At 42.4% G+C, this 14,825-nt stretch overlaps 1 protein-coding gene across 3 annotated transcripts in view; it reads left to right on the forward strand.

Annotated features, from left to right (window-relative positions):
* Positions 1–201: 201 nt before the first annotated feature.
* Positions 202–14,825, forward strand: part of zhx1 (zinc fingers and homeoboxes 1) — a 15,363-nt gene continuing 739 nt past the window's right edge. The window contains exons 1-9 of one of the 3 annotated variants that reach the window (XR_003929585.1): positions 202–824; positions 2,708–3,031; positions 3,410–3,876; positions 5,370–5,573; positions 6,346–6,561; positions 7,370–7,534; positions 7,910–9,157; positions 9,255–12,418; positions 13,136–14,825. The exon at positions 13,136–14,825 is cut by the window's right edge and continues 739 nt beyond it. Coding sequence is in view for 2 of the 3 variants with exons in the window: in XM_030072692.1 (XP_029928552.1) it covers positions 2,827–3,031; positions 3,410–3,876; positions 5,370–5,573; positions 6,346–6,561; positions 7,370–7,534; positions 7,910–9,157; positions 9,255–9,539 (2,790 nt within the window). In the remaining variant the exon portion in view is untranslated. Of the gene's footprint in view, positions 825–2,707; positions 3,032–3,409; positions 3,877–5,369; positions 5,574–6,345; positions 6,562–7,369; positions 7,535–7,909; positions 9,158–9,254 lie in introns of all 3 variants that reach the window. The other 2 variants (XM_030072692.1, XM_030072694.1) reach the window with 2 other exon arrangements.

Consider the following 14,825-nt stretch of genomic DNA (forward strand, 5'->3'; position numbering starts at 1 on the left):
ATGTATTACATGGAGTTATACAATATTAAATCGAAAAAAAGAGGCAAACGGCGCGCAGTGGGAGGTAGCCCAGTGAAGGAAAGTGCTGGCGTTGTCCTCAGATAGCTTTTATTACAGTGTCCTACTGAACGCCGCCTGAATTGACAGGTCATGTAAGGACATTTTGGCAGCCAGCCGCAATGGTAAACGAAACTGGACTTTTACGACCCAGTTTACACAAACCTTTGTGCCGCATTCGTTTCCGGGCGGCGAAAATAAATATCCTAAGATATTAAATATGAAAAATTGCACGTTTTTGCTCAGTTTTTTGGTAATTTTTAACAGCATCGAGAGTCGCCGAGGAATGACGTCAGGACGTAGCACATTGAATGATGACGCCGTTTGATCATTAAAAAAAAATCTGCCGTTAAAAAATATCAGAGAATTGGGTCAGCAAAGCGAGTACGGCTCCGGCGGACCTGCTCTGGATGTAATAGCCGTGGCTTTGTTTCAGTAAGTTTGTAAAGGCGTGGTTGTGGCTGGAAATACCTGCTCCGAAACGGGAGAGATGTCCGGTGTTTTCAGCATCTGCAGACAGAAGCTGTAGACCCGAGTCTCGTCGATTCCGTCTGTCTGCCCTGCCTCCCGCCGCTGGTTTTTGGAGACCCGCAAGCCGAAATACTGCAGTCCCGGCCGGGCTGCGGGGAGACGACTAGCCGGGGGTAGGAGAGACAACGACGGATACCAACAGACAGAAGCCGGCGGCTGCTGTGCCGAGACCCAGGAAATCAGTCTGCTCGTCTCGGCAGGCTGGTAGCAACACTGTGCACATTTCAGTAGTTACAGTAAGTTTACCACCAGACATGATCAATAATAATGACTGGCCCAGCTAACCGGCTAGTTAGCCCGCCTCATTCACAGGCTAGATGCCGTAGAGCCGAGTAAACCGCCCTCGTGTGCTCTTTTATTGCTCTAGTAACCTTAAAATAATAAATGAGGCTCCTACCTGAAAATGTTGTTTTTTTTTTAAACTGCAAATACAAATGGTCTCATGCTGGCAGTACAACATGGCATACTGGATTTACACAGCATCTTATGTAAGCTTGTCTGCTAGCAATCAGAATTTTAATCAATCATGAAAAGTTGCTCTCAAAGTTAGTGCAGTAATGTCTACACAAATTGGCAATAACATTTGATATAACAGCCGCGTGACAGTGAATGATGATAAAGTAAATAAGTAGGTGGGTAAACCATAACCTCAAGTTAATGATCACCACAGCCACAAATATAAGCACAAATCAGTGATATTTTCAGAAAAACATCAGCTTATGCTGTTTTGTTTTTAAGACCCACGTCCCTGTGTTGGATCATTGTAATGCTGTTCATTGATGTATACTACAATTCCTCTTTCTGTCAAAGCTGATAATGTAGGTAACCTCATTACAGTAATTATAAAGTCTAGTAAACAGGGTCCAGATGGGTTTGCCTTCCCTGATCACAGGACATACTGGTGTAATAGAACATGCGTGTGAAGATATTTGTCACTGATTGCAGTGTTACATGCAAATCTCATGTTTCCTCTCCCTTAGCACTTTGGATGTTTGGTTAGTCTTTCATGCATTATGAAAACAGTATTGTCAGTGCACTGTCATTACATGGCTTTTGAACTGGGAAATGGTATTATTTTAATGCAAATCATACACTATGAATCTGGTGGATTTTGTGCGCAGGCTGTACTCCAGGTCTGAATTCTTGAGATATTGCATATATGTGTGTGTACTGTTGCCTATGATATAATATCATGGTTTTGTGTTTTGTAAAGCATGCAAATTGCTCTTTAAATGTGACTGGGGCGAGTCAAAATGGCCTTGTAAAGCAAAATGAGGCTTGTGTGTGTTTACAGATGAAACACTGAAGAGAACGTGTCCCATTTGAACCTCTAAAGGTCCTGTCTTGATCTGTGTTGTTGTCAGTGATATGCAGAGTCCTTGTGTTTTCAATTTTGTCATTTCTTTTTAGTTGCTCGATGAGTTGTGTTCCACATGTGGAAACTGTTTGGTGACTTTGCAGCAAGGCGAACTATTGCTAATATCTTGTAATGCCAACAGTGCATCATCAGCATCAGTGGGGGAAACAGGTTTTTCTTAGTGACTCTCTGGTGATAGAAAGTCTGCAGAGCATGTGTTACATAAACAACCATGTGAATCCAATTGTCAGATGCTATTTGCAAATTAAGTATTTCAGATTTTAATATCAGACAAGAGTCCAACCAATAAATCAGCTGATATTGGTTCATCACAGATATATCAGTATATTGGCATGAATTGGCATATGTGTTGGCAGAAAGAAAAAGACTACATATTGCAGTAAAAAGTGCTTGAGATAAGTTAAAAACAGCATTATTGTTTTTTTTTTGTTTTTTTTTTGTCCAACAGACTCCAGTGTTAGCAATGCTTTGCATAGCACATGTTTTGGCGTACAGTGATGGCGCATTATAGCTGAGCAGATGGTGCAGATTGTGTTAAGAGGTTAAGAAGTTTATTGTTTGTCTGTACAATATCAAACCTCGAGCACATAACTTGATTACAAGTATTTGATTGTCAAATTTGAAGATTCCTTGCTGGAAAATGCATTTTATTTTTTATGAAATACTAGGCAATTTATTGTTATCAGAAGAAAAAATAAATATATCACATTTGATCAATTTTTACTATGCTTCTTATACCAGAAATACATCAGTTGAGGACTTGAGCATGTGAACTCAACCACCCAAGACTGGTGAGTCTCGTCCCTTCGGTCGCAGATCTTCTTTACCCTGAGTAGAAGTTACCAGAGTTTAGTTAAAGGATGTCGAGCCGCCGGAAGTCGACCACGCCCTGCATGGTGCTGCCCTCCGATGTCGTGGAGCAGGAGGAGGTAGAGGAGAGAATAGAGAGGACCAGGGAGGAGGAGGCAGAGGAGGAGGCGAAGATGAAGGAGGGAGTAGAGGAGGGCCCGACAGCGGAGGAGCTGGGTGAGGCTGTCGTGGTGGTTCCTACCCCGCCAGACACAGGTGAGAGTCTCCTGGGTCTCATTATCACCATTCTTGTCAGCACAATGAACATCGAGGGGAGGAGTGAGGAAAAAAATTACCGTCCCCTGGGAAGCTAATACATCTTCCTACTGAATAGTCTGGATTCCACTGCATCTAGTAGAGAGCAGAGGTATCCTTTGTAGGTAATCTTCAGTATCTGCTTTTAATCAGTCAATTGTTGCACGTCATCTCTATTTTAGATGAGCCCATTCTCCCCCCTGTGTAGAGGACAAAGGTATCCCATTTGCTTCACTTGAAACATACACCCTCTTTGATTTTTAAATGCTCTGTAGATCTGAATAACCTGGAAAAGAAAAGAAAATTGGCTTCAAGATAAAAGCTGTATTGCTTTCACAGATGAGCCCAGCCTCCCTACAGTAGAAGACAGCATCGTCCTCCGTGCATCCCTAAAACGGAGTGCCACAAACCCTCTGGAGGATCCAAACAGTGATCAGCCAATCCCAGAACAACAGTGCGACACGCCCGAGGAGGGAGGGGAAGACCCTGCGGCTGTGTCCGCCATCTCTCTCAGCAAGACCCCCATCATGAAGATGAAGAGCAAATCTGAACCCAAGAGGATAGCTGTGTCCCTGAAATCAGCGGACGAGGCGATGGAGGGTTTGGGGGGAGGCGGTGAGGGAGAAGAGGGAGGAGAGCAGGAGCCCATTGAGGCTCCTTTGGGTCCAATGACACCTGTTGAGATGTTTCTCCATGACTCCATGAAGTTAGGAGGAGGAGGAGGTTTGCTGGTCAACCTGCCCTCAGAGCAGCAGAAGAAATCTTCCATGCTCAACCCCACTGTCCTGCCTGCTGGCCTGGCACAGGTACAGAGCTTGAATCAGAACCTAGATAAACCCTCTGAAATCTAAATGAAATCGCCCTTTTTCTTAGTAAGAAAAAAACCCTTCACAGATCACCACTTTGGCCATTGAAGATGCATTTTTTTATTGGAATGTTCAGACTCTCACAGCATTGTAAAATTTAAAAATACAAACGCTCCACAAAAACAGTATGCCTCGCGGGGCCTGCTGGTGGTGCTAGAGAAGAATGAATGTTGTAACCAAATTTGATGGCAGTGATTACATAGTTTTTGAGACTTTGGTGTGCAATATTAAAAATTTTGCCGCCTGGTGGCGTTACAGGGAAAATCATTGGATTACCACAATACTGGCCCTGCGTTCCAATACTCATACTATCATACTATTTAGTAGGGAAAAAAAAGATTTAGTGTGTCCCAATACATAGTATGTCAGATGCAGTATGCCAAGAGTACCAGGATGGTCTACTATATCCGGTCAGATTTCGCAGTATGGATTTCAGCATGCTGCTCTGGCCATTCTGACCCACAATCCTTTGTGCAGCGGACGTTACGTCGCACTACCTGAGTTGCGTGTACAGGACACGCCCACATACGGACGACAACAAAACACACATATCCCACAAAACTCGCTCAGTGACAGCAGAAGCGACAGGAAGACAGAAGATAATAAATATGACAGACGACAGCGCAGTATGAAACAGCAGTGGCATTTTGACAACAACATTCAAATTTGCCGCTACAGACGGCGGAGGAAGTGAGCGAGAGGGCCGGACTTCAGGGATGATGTATGTAGTGTGTCCCAATAGTATGCATATGCATGCATATTTCATACTAAACTGCATACTTTGTAAGGGCAGCTGCAGTACCTACTAAAAGTAAAAAGTATAAGTATGCGATTTGGAACGCAGGCTAAGTTTTGCCATCGAGGCAACATGAATGTTGTCACGAAAATTCATGGGGATCCTCAAAATAAATTTGGAGATTTCTGTCTCTATATACTCTTTTAACATTGATCAAAATATTTTTTTATGAGATAGTTATATGTTCGAAGTTATTACTGATGACAGATTAAATATATCTATCTATATATAGATAGATATAAATACATATAGATAAAAATCTATATTTTATTATTATTATTTTCTCAACTTCATAGGCCAAAGTAGTGAATTCATTCATTCATTCATTCATTCATTAATGAATGAATGAATTTATTTATTTATTTTCAGCACTGCACCATGGCTGTAATAATGTAATAAGATAGAGCTTCATAGCTGTGGAAAATTAATATCGTTTGTTTTTGATATATTTTTTTCTCATTACCACATCAACATGTCATCCAATTGTTGTGTTGGCCATGGATTCAGTGTGTTGTTCCAAGACACTTGGAGCACGTTAGTAAGAATCCTTGCCAGAAAGAGAGCTTGAACAGCTCACCTTGCTGCTTTGTAGCAGTAGATTCTACCTCCCTCGTTCTCGTCCTCGTTGTTTGTCCAGGTGCTGTCAGCTCTCCAGGCCCAGCAGAGCGCAGCAGCAGCGCAGCCCCAGCTCCTAATTCCCCTCAGCAGCATCCCATCCTACAGCGCGGCCATGGACACCAACCCTCTGCTGGGCAACACATACAAGAAGTTTCCTTATCCCTCCATGGCTGAGATCACCACCTTAGCCGCACAGACCCAGTTCACAGAGGAGCAGATCAAGGTAGACCCAAGTCTGCTGATTTGTTAGGAGGCCTTATATTTTCACCTTTTTGTGTTTGACACTTTGTTTGTAAGATACTTCAAAATGTTATGATTGGATTTGGATGAAATTTGTCTACAGATAGCCCTTGGTGCAAGGAACTGCTGATTAGATTTTTGTAGTGATCTAGATAGGGGATTTCCGCCATTAGTGGATTATTGCTTTTAAGCCGTAGCGGTTATGCTGCGTTAATGTGCGGGTAGGAAGATCAGGCACCTGGACCTTCCAAGGCAGCTGTTAAGCAGCATTACATTCATGTGCTATTTTTTGGAAAATAAAACCTGAAAGATGACACACAAGCATAAACCATCATGGAGCCTCAACTTTGCAAGTTGGATAACTGTTCAGCATTCAAGGAGGTTTGCACTTGACCATGTACTTTCTAGTCACTATTAGTAGCACTGTTGTTAGGAGCAGTAGTAGTAATGTCCTGTATGTCTGAGTTCTTTGTGATACCAGTCATGCATTGATAATGGATGCAATACTATACATACCAATAATGCATATGGATACAAATCCATGTACATGTACAATATATATTTATCAAATGCATGTTCTTGTTACACTCATGATCTTATTTCAAAGATCAATTTCCATTGTGACTTTTTATCATTCTTTGGCTAAAGGCTGCCTTCAGTATGTTTTGCCAAGTAGAAAATCACAAATTTAAGCCATGTTTTGCCACTTTGGTACAGGATACAATGAAAGATGCTTTCGTTGTTTCTCTCTCTAGGTGTGGTTCTCAGCCCAGCGGCTGAAGCACGGTGTCAGCTGGACTCCAGAGGAGGTGGAGGAAGCCAGGAGGAAGCAGTTTAACGGCACAGTGCACACAGTGCCGCAGACCATCACAGTCATACCTGCTCACCACCTGTCAGCAGCTGCCAACGGCCTGCAGTCCATCCTGCAGACCTGCCAGATAGTGGGCCAGCCAGGCCTGGTGTTCACACAGGTAGGTAAGAAAAGAGCATGTGCTGTAAGTTGATTTGTCTTGGTTCAACTTGAGTTTTGACCTGACTCCACTCAACTGGAATCAGGTCAAAATTGACAAAAATTGAATCAACCTGGTTTGATATGACTTCACAAAACTTGATTTGACTGACTTTTAGTTGGACTAGACCACACCTGATTGGAGTCCAGCATGCACGATGATGTATGGGCATTTTAAATAGGCAATAATGTCTTCAGCATGGATATTAATTGATTACAAGGAAAGAATAAATTATGGAGAACATAACTGACAGTAAAGTCCAAAAATATATTATTGAAAAATGTGTCTGGGAATATTACCTCTGTATCATTTAGGTTGTAGGGCTCCCACATCTCAGTGCTTTTTTGTGGTGTGATTCTCCCTTCTCTTCCTCTTGTATTTTTGTTTTATAATAAGTTTGTAACATTTTCATCTTCTCAGAAATATCTCTAGTCTGTTATCCATTCATTTTGTGGACATTTTAATCTTGATTCAAGCAGTCATTTACTTTTTATATATAAGGGGAGAGGAAATTTCATGTAGCCCTTGGTGACAGATGCAAAGAAGCATAGTTCTACCAACCCAAGCACGTGGAAACATTGCAGCACAATAACCATGTGGGGATCTAGTAGTCACAGGCCTTAAAATCTATTTTGGGTCCCCATCTATATTTAAAAGGCCTTAGAATAAGAACTAGAATGGCTTTAATTGCCAAAAATATTTGCATCTACTGGGAATTTGTCTCAGCTACACACATATCCATTGTTCCTGGTTTACTGTTTCTGTGTAGGTCGGCCCAGGTGGCAACCTTCCAGTGACCAGTCCCATCACCCTGACTGTGGCAGGGCTGCCCAGCCAGTCCCAGAGCTCCAAGGGAGCTTCCTGCCAGCCCACCGCAGGGAGCAGTGAGCTGAAACGGGCTACCACTGTCCAGCCACCCTCCCTTTCTCCACAGGTGGGGACCCCACCAGATAGAAAGCACACTATGCTGCCTTTTAAACAAACTCTTGTTTTTTCTTGTGGCTCTTAACCCCACTGCTACATTGTTGCCACAGAGAAGTCAAGCCAAACATGTCTTGTCAAGGATTCAGGCTATTTCTCCTGGGTGTCAGTGTAGCAGGTTATTGGCTGCCGTGCTAGAATGACTTTACAATCATAAAGTGTCCATGTAAGCTTAAAAATCAAATATCTCAGGTTCCATCTGAAGCCATTATTCCATGCCCATAGAAAGAATTTGGCTCCATTTGATGCAAAATGGCATAAATTATCATTTGTAAAAACCCTGTCTAATCTGTAACTCTCCCTATAAATCTGTAACTCACCTTCTCAGGAGAACTCGGCTCTCAGTGCGGACACATTCAGTATGCGGCCTAAGAAGTCCAAAGAGCAGCTGGCAGAGCTCAAAGCCAGCTACCTGAAAAACCACTTTGCTAGTGATGCTGAAATCGCCCGTTTGATGAAGCTCACCAACCTGACGAAAGGAGAGATCAAGAAGTGGTTCAGTGACACCAGATATAACCAGCGCAACTCAAAGAATAGCCACGTCATTGTCTTCAATGATGGAGGGGGAGGTAGCAGAGGAAGTGGCAGCTTTAGCAGCAGTTCTAACGCCACCATCGTCATTGATTCAAGCGACGAGACCCCCACATCTCCCCATCCTCCCCGCACGCCTCCCGTAAAGGAGAAGGAGACGCGTCCTAAAACTTGGAACCCATTCCCAGACTTCACCTTGCAGAAGTTTAAGGAGAAGACGCCAGAGCAGCTGGTCGTTCTGGAGGAGAGTTTTGAGAAAAGCAGCACCCCGTCAGATGAGGAACTGAGTCGACTCAGGACAGAGACCAAACTGACGCGCAGAGAGATTGATGCCTGGTTCACCGAGAGGCGAAAGATGCCACCTGCTACCGCTTCCTCCTCCGATTCTGCTGAGACAGGGAAGATGGAGACAGAGGGATCAAAAGGAGGAGAAGGTGGAGGAACTGGAGGAGGAGTGGGCTCTTCTCCTTCTTCCTCATCTTCTCGAAAAGGTAGCCAGACTCCTCCTGGAAGTCGCAGTAAGCAGCTGCCCACAACCAGCAGCGGCAATAAAGACATCAAAGATAAAAGTAAAAAGTCTCCTGAGCAGCTCCATGTTCTGAAGAGTGCCTTTGTGCGGACCCAGTGGCCCACAGCAGAGGAGTATGACCGGCTGGCAGAGGAGAGTGGCCTTCCAAGGTCATACATTGTCAACTGGTTTGGAGACTCTCGCTACTCCTGGAAAAATGGCAACTTGAAGTGGTTCTTCCAGTACCAGAGTGGCGGTGTTGAGGGGCTGAATGGCGGAGGAGGCAATAAGGCAGGAACCGGCAGCGGCAGCAACAGTCGCAAGAGGCGTGTCCGAAACCGTGGCTGGGGGCGGTCACGCACCAGGAAGCAGCCAAAGAGGTCTGCCTCCTCCAGATCAGAGGCCACCAGGTCTCCCCCATCAGTGAAATTCAAGAGTGGGCGGGAAATCCTCAAGGAGTACTACCTGAAGCACCGCTTCCTCAATGAGCAAGACCTGGATGAGCTCGTCACCAAGAGCAACATGAGCTACGAACAGGTAGGGCTGTGAGAAGGCTCAGGCACATGTCAGTATAACTTGTTAGAGTCTACCTCTGACCTATTAAACAAAGTTATTTTTCTCTCCCACTGGAAAGGTAAGGGAGTGGTTTGCCAAGGTCCAGAGCCATGTGGACATGGGGATGGATCCTTTTGAAGAGCCTGGTCCAGAGAGGATGGATGGAGAGGAAGGAGAGGAGGATGGAGATGAGACGCAGGGAGAAGCAGCAATGGCCACTGAAGAGCAGGGCGCTACATCGATGGGAGATGAAGATGATGATGAAGAAGAAGATGATGAAGACAACGGTGATGATTCGGATGACAGCGAGGTTTGGGAACCATCACGCAGCGTCAGGAAATCCTTGTCAGGCTCTGAGGACTAGTGGCAGTGAGAAACCGGAGTCTGTTCAACACGTTAAAACATTACAAAGTGTTGCAAATAGAAAAAATCAATAGTGGAAGTGCTGAGACAGCTGAGGTTAGTCTTTAGCTATCAGTTGTACCATGAATTCACCATATTGTCACAATAAATGTGAATAACTTTAACATGAGGCTTACAGATGGAGTATTAGCTTTAGCTCACTGTCCCAATACTATTGACTAATGCTGTGGACTGTATGTAGGATGTAACAGAGCAGAGTCATTGTAGGGATTCTCAAATCTTGAATAGCACACCAAACGACAAATCCAAAAAAAAAAAAAAAAAAAAAAAAATAGATCATATTTCATCACCAGTGTATTATAAAAGAAAACCATCTTGAACATTGCCAGAGGGTGGATCAGACCTAGTTTCCTTGTATAAGAATAACCGAGAAGCTGCTTGGCAGTTGAAATAGTTCCTGGAAAGGACAGGGAGTCACACGCCCTCTTTTTGAAGCAATTGTTGAATGCAGACTGTTATTAAGTAGAGATTTTAGGAGGAGTTTGTGGTTTACATGCCCACCACCCCCCTTGTGAAATTTGCACTCATTGCTTGCTGAAAGTCAGCAAGACAGGCAGATTGAGCAGTGCTGCCTTTTCAGTACGACTCTAGAATGGTGCAGAGTACTCCCTGAGTACGAGTGTTTGTTATGCCTTTGTTGTTAGGATGGACTTAAATCAGTGTCGCTAATAGCCTGCATTTTGATCTCCAACATAACCAACACTTCCCCCTTAAACTCTTGAGTATTTGTGGTGCTTTTAAGGGTGCTGAAATGCTTATATAGATCTTACAGCAAGACATTACAGCTGCACAATGGCCCTTGTGAAAACACACAATGTACACCTTGTTCACTTCTAGCATAGCTGGTTGTGGAGCTGGTTGATTTTTACTGTTAACCCTTCATTTAACATATAGACAAATAATATATAGCACCTGTGTAGTGTGTCATAAGGACCCAACGTTTATCAGCACTGAAAGTCACATTGGCCTGAAGAGTTGATTGACCTGGCATGGATTGATGATGCCATTTAAAGTCAGTCTTTTGAAGTGTTTAGATCTCAGCCTAACAAAAAGATGAGACAAAGTCCAATAACGTTGAATGAATGCCATGAAAGAATTTACTCTTTAAAATTATGCTTTTAAATAACGCAGGATGTGTACTCAAAGTCTTCCCTTTATTACTGCTGATTGTTATACTGCTATATACATTATATTATTGGTGCACACAGAATGTGTTACTATTGTTGCTATTATTATTGATTTTATTTTAGCTGAGCACCCACAGATTTAAAGAAAACAAATACAATGTATTAAATATGCATTGCTCTTTACATATTTTTTCAACACATTTCTCACCCTCCAGATATTGGAGAACACATCCTGTGCTATTATTACCTGTTTAAAGAGGTTTGTGTTGATTCAGACAGTGTGAGAAACTGTTGTGCCAAAGTCAAATTAGTGAATGTGTTGTCTTCTAAGATGTGAGGAGCTGCAGCTGTGGCAGAGATAGATTGTGAACCGAATGATGGCCACTGTGAGGCAGACCTATGAGTCCTCTGATCATTGAAATACTTCACCGCAGTGTTTCTCTCAAAGATTTCTGTTCAGTGGGCTTCAGAAACTGGACTTTAAAGTGAAACCAGTGCTAAAAGTCTTACATTATGTTGTTTCCCAGTTTGGGATTGTGAATATTACAGCATCACCAACATCTTCCCCTGAGGTCTAGGCTCACTGGAACATTTTGCTGCTTATCAGAAACAGGCCTGCAAATATCTTGGGTCCTGACCCATACTAATAGAAGCACTGTGTAACAGTATTTCAAATAGCATTACTGATTCAAGTCTGCAGTGAGAAGCAAAAAGTGAAGCACCTAAACGAAAATAACCATGCACTTTGTCCACTTCTGTATGTAGTGGAATAAATCCTGATTAGGCACCTTAATCTCTTATTATACCATGAAATGGCTCTGAGAGACCAAATCTGTTTTATATGACTAAACTAAACCAGTATTTTGCCTTTTTTAGCCTTGCTGTGTTTTCAGGAGGAGGAATAATACCAATTTCCCTACTTTTATAATAATATATATTGCTCGTGAGTTGGATGTTTATATGGCTCAAAAACTTCTAGAACAGTTGCCCTGTTTTTTCTTTTCCTTTTCTTTTCTTTTTTTTAGTAAATTTCCCAGTGTGAGTCCCATTTTGAAACTGTGCACCTTTTCAAAATGTGCATGTGTTTAATTTGGCATTTTGTTTTGTATTGTTGCTTTAACACAAGGGACTTCTCCCCTATCACTGTTTTTGCTGCCTCCATGTCCGCAGTACCCCCCGCCCTTTCCCCTCTCCTCCAATCCGCTATTGTAATATTCATGCCAAGTTTAAAGATATGCACTTCCCGGAGATGGATTTCTACATGTGTTTGCAGTGTCCTGTTGGCTGTCTGTCTTCTGAAGCTATGAACACACAGGCAGACAGACAGAGAGGGCGATAGGGACATTTCCAACGGATAAACCTTTGACCTGTTCAATTTGGACATTAGACATTGTTTGGGTATCCTCTTTGTGGAAAAAAAAAAACATGTTCGAAATTTGTTGCAATGCCTGAAGGAACAGCACAGCAATGTGGTGGGAAGTCTACCAAATACTGTTTTTCTCACTAACTATTCTCACCACACTTTACTGTAAGACGGCGAAGAGGACAGACTGAAAGCTGTCCCAACTGCACTTCACCGAGAGTGGATGGACACCGATGAAGCTTTGAAAAGATAAACCTATGTGCCTACATGGCTGTTGCGCTTGATGGAGCAGATTTCCACCGACTCTTGACAGATGATGAGGGAGAAAGGGTGAATCATTCTCACATCAGATATTGTTGGGTAATATCTTCATTCTGTATGGAGGGCTTGTTCAAACTAAGTTGTGATGCATGACTGAGCTCTGCTTTCTGCTGATGCTAAAAGACGCCTGGATACTCTGAAGCTGACATTGGATACTTCTGCTGTATGTCCTTAATCAGATATCTTGGCATTTAGGATTTTATTGTATTTCCTCACCAGGCACTTGTCACAATCTACAAAAAATGCCTTGTATTGGCACCTTTAGTTATCTGAAAAGCATCTCATGAGTATTGTTAGACTTCCTCATTCAAAACAATGTGTTTTGCTAGCTAACTACCTATATTTCCAAAGGCGTTGCCTATGTCTTTCAGTGATGAATGCTAAAAGAAAAATGAATTTTTACAGCTGAAAGACAGTTGTTTAATCCTTTACACTGTTGTGTGACAAGTGCCTGGCCATTAAAAATAACAGACTGAAATTCAAAATGTTAAGGTATACCTTTAATCTAGTACTGCATGCAATAACCAAGATGATCAACTGCTCATTTTGTACATACAGTATTGGGGCTGGTATACTTGGCACAGGGCAAGCCTAGTCTAGACTAACTAAGTATTCTCTATGTAGCTTTCATAATACCATTTACTGTAATAAGGATTTCAGTACCAAGTTTACAGCAGTCTCTATATATGGTGGCTAATTGTGTTTTGTCCCCCCCTTGCTTCCCAGGTCTGGTTTGTGTCGACTTATTATTGAAGCCAACTGCCACTGTTTGACTGGAGGGGCTTCTTTCACTTTCATTGGCTAAGCTTGGTTGTGCATTTCAGATGTTTAACTCAACAGCTGAGGAATCCCTTGCCTAGACTTGATGTCACACCTACTACCTGAAATGTGCCCTTTCGTAAGCAACTGGTTCATGTAACTTGGGGAAAGCTCAGTGTGTATTTTTGAAGCCGGTCCTCCTTGTGCTTAAGTCTTTGCTGCGTACTGGTTCTCCACATTCAGTTCTTATTAGTCCATATAGACAAGGCTTTATCCTTCCCCAGGTATCCAGCCCTGTGGTCTTTTACAGTGTGCTCTCTCTATATTACTAGACGGTCTGTTTTAAATGGTTTTATATGTTTCTATCTATGAAAATCATGTCATTACATCTCTGCCCAGGCATCAATGGATTGCTTGTTAACAATGCAGATTCATACAGTATGTACAGTAGAGTAGTGATTTTGAAATAGATTCAGTTTTAGAGTTCAGTCAGTGTTGCCCACGTGGCTTTTTGGTGCTTTGGTTGCACTGTGTGCAAATATTATAGAATCAGAACTCAATAGAAAAGACATGCCAGGAGTGGAACGAGCCGGAGAGCAGCTGACTGGTGCCTGTGTGTGGAGTAGCAGCTTGAGCCACTGTGACGTGCAGACCTAGGCAACATATTGTGACAGCCACGGCTCTTGTACTGCTAAGGATTTTTGTCCGATTTTGAGACTCCATGTAGTGTCTGCTAAGACACAGTAAATGAACCTGAAGTGGCCTTTTAAAAGCATAATCAGCAGCTATTCAAATTGCAGGTTTTTGTTATAACAGTGCACATCTCACTAAAATCTGTTCAATTTTGAGTTACTTTAAAGAAATCACCAGCATTGATGAGGTGACGAGGCACTGATTTCGTTACTTTAAATTCAACAGTGAATATTCAGTCCAGCTCACGTGAGTGATAGGCCTATTGGTAATCAAATCCGCGTGGTCCTATTTTAATTTATGTTACTGTCTAATTTCAGCGTCAAAAGTCCGTGTACTCTAGAGCTTTACCCCACATTCAGCTGTATCCTGAGGTGCCATGTCTGCTCCATGAGTTCTGATTTTATATCCAACACTCATCATGTATCCCAGTTAACCTTGTGCAGTAGAGCTAAGAGCTAACATTGTGATCTGAGTAGTTACCTGCTGTCCTATTATGCACACATCATATCTGTATCCTTTGCTATACTTCTCCTGTTTCTCTATAGTCCTCACCTGTTCTCTGTATCGAGACAGATAGTTGGTTGAGTTTTGCTGAAAGCAGTCAAATGATTTTTTTTTAGCAGCCTGTTTTTTTTTTTGTTTGTTTGTTTGTTTTTTTGTTTTTTTGTTTTTTGGGCAAAAAATAGGTCTTGTTGGAATTGGAATATTTCCATTCATTATTTTCCATGTACAGTGGAATGATTTGATTTTTAATCTAAACCTCACCTATTGACAATTTTTACTCCAAGTCATCAGTTGTCCAGGGCACACTTTAGTGTCCAGCTCTTACAGAAGACTTTTTTTTTCTTTTTTTTTTTTTGTACAGACTTTACAATCATCAACCACCGACTGCACATTTTTCTCTTAATTTCCTGTTTGAACACAGCTCATGTCACCACACCTGTTTAACTGAATGATGATCATG

Source organism: Myripristis murdjan, chromosome 16, assembly GCF_902150065.1.
Source record: "Myripristis murdjan chromosome 16, fMyrMur1.1, whole genome shotgun sequence".
Taxonomy (NCBI): domain Eukaryota; kingdom Metazoa; phylum Chordata; class Actinopteri; order Holocentriformes; family Holocentridae; genus Myripristis; species Myripristis murdjan.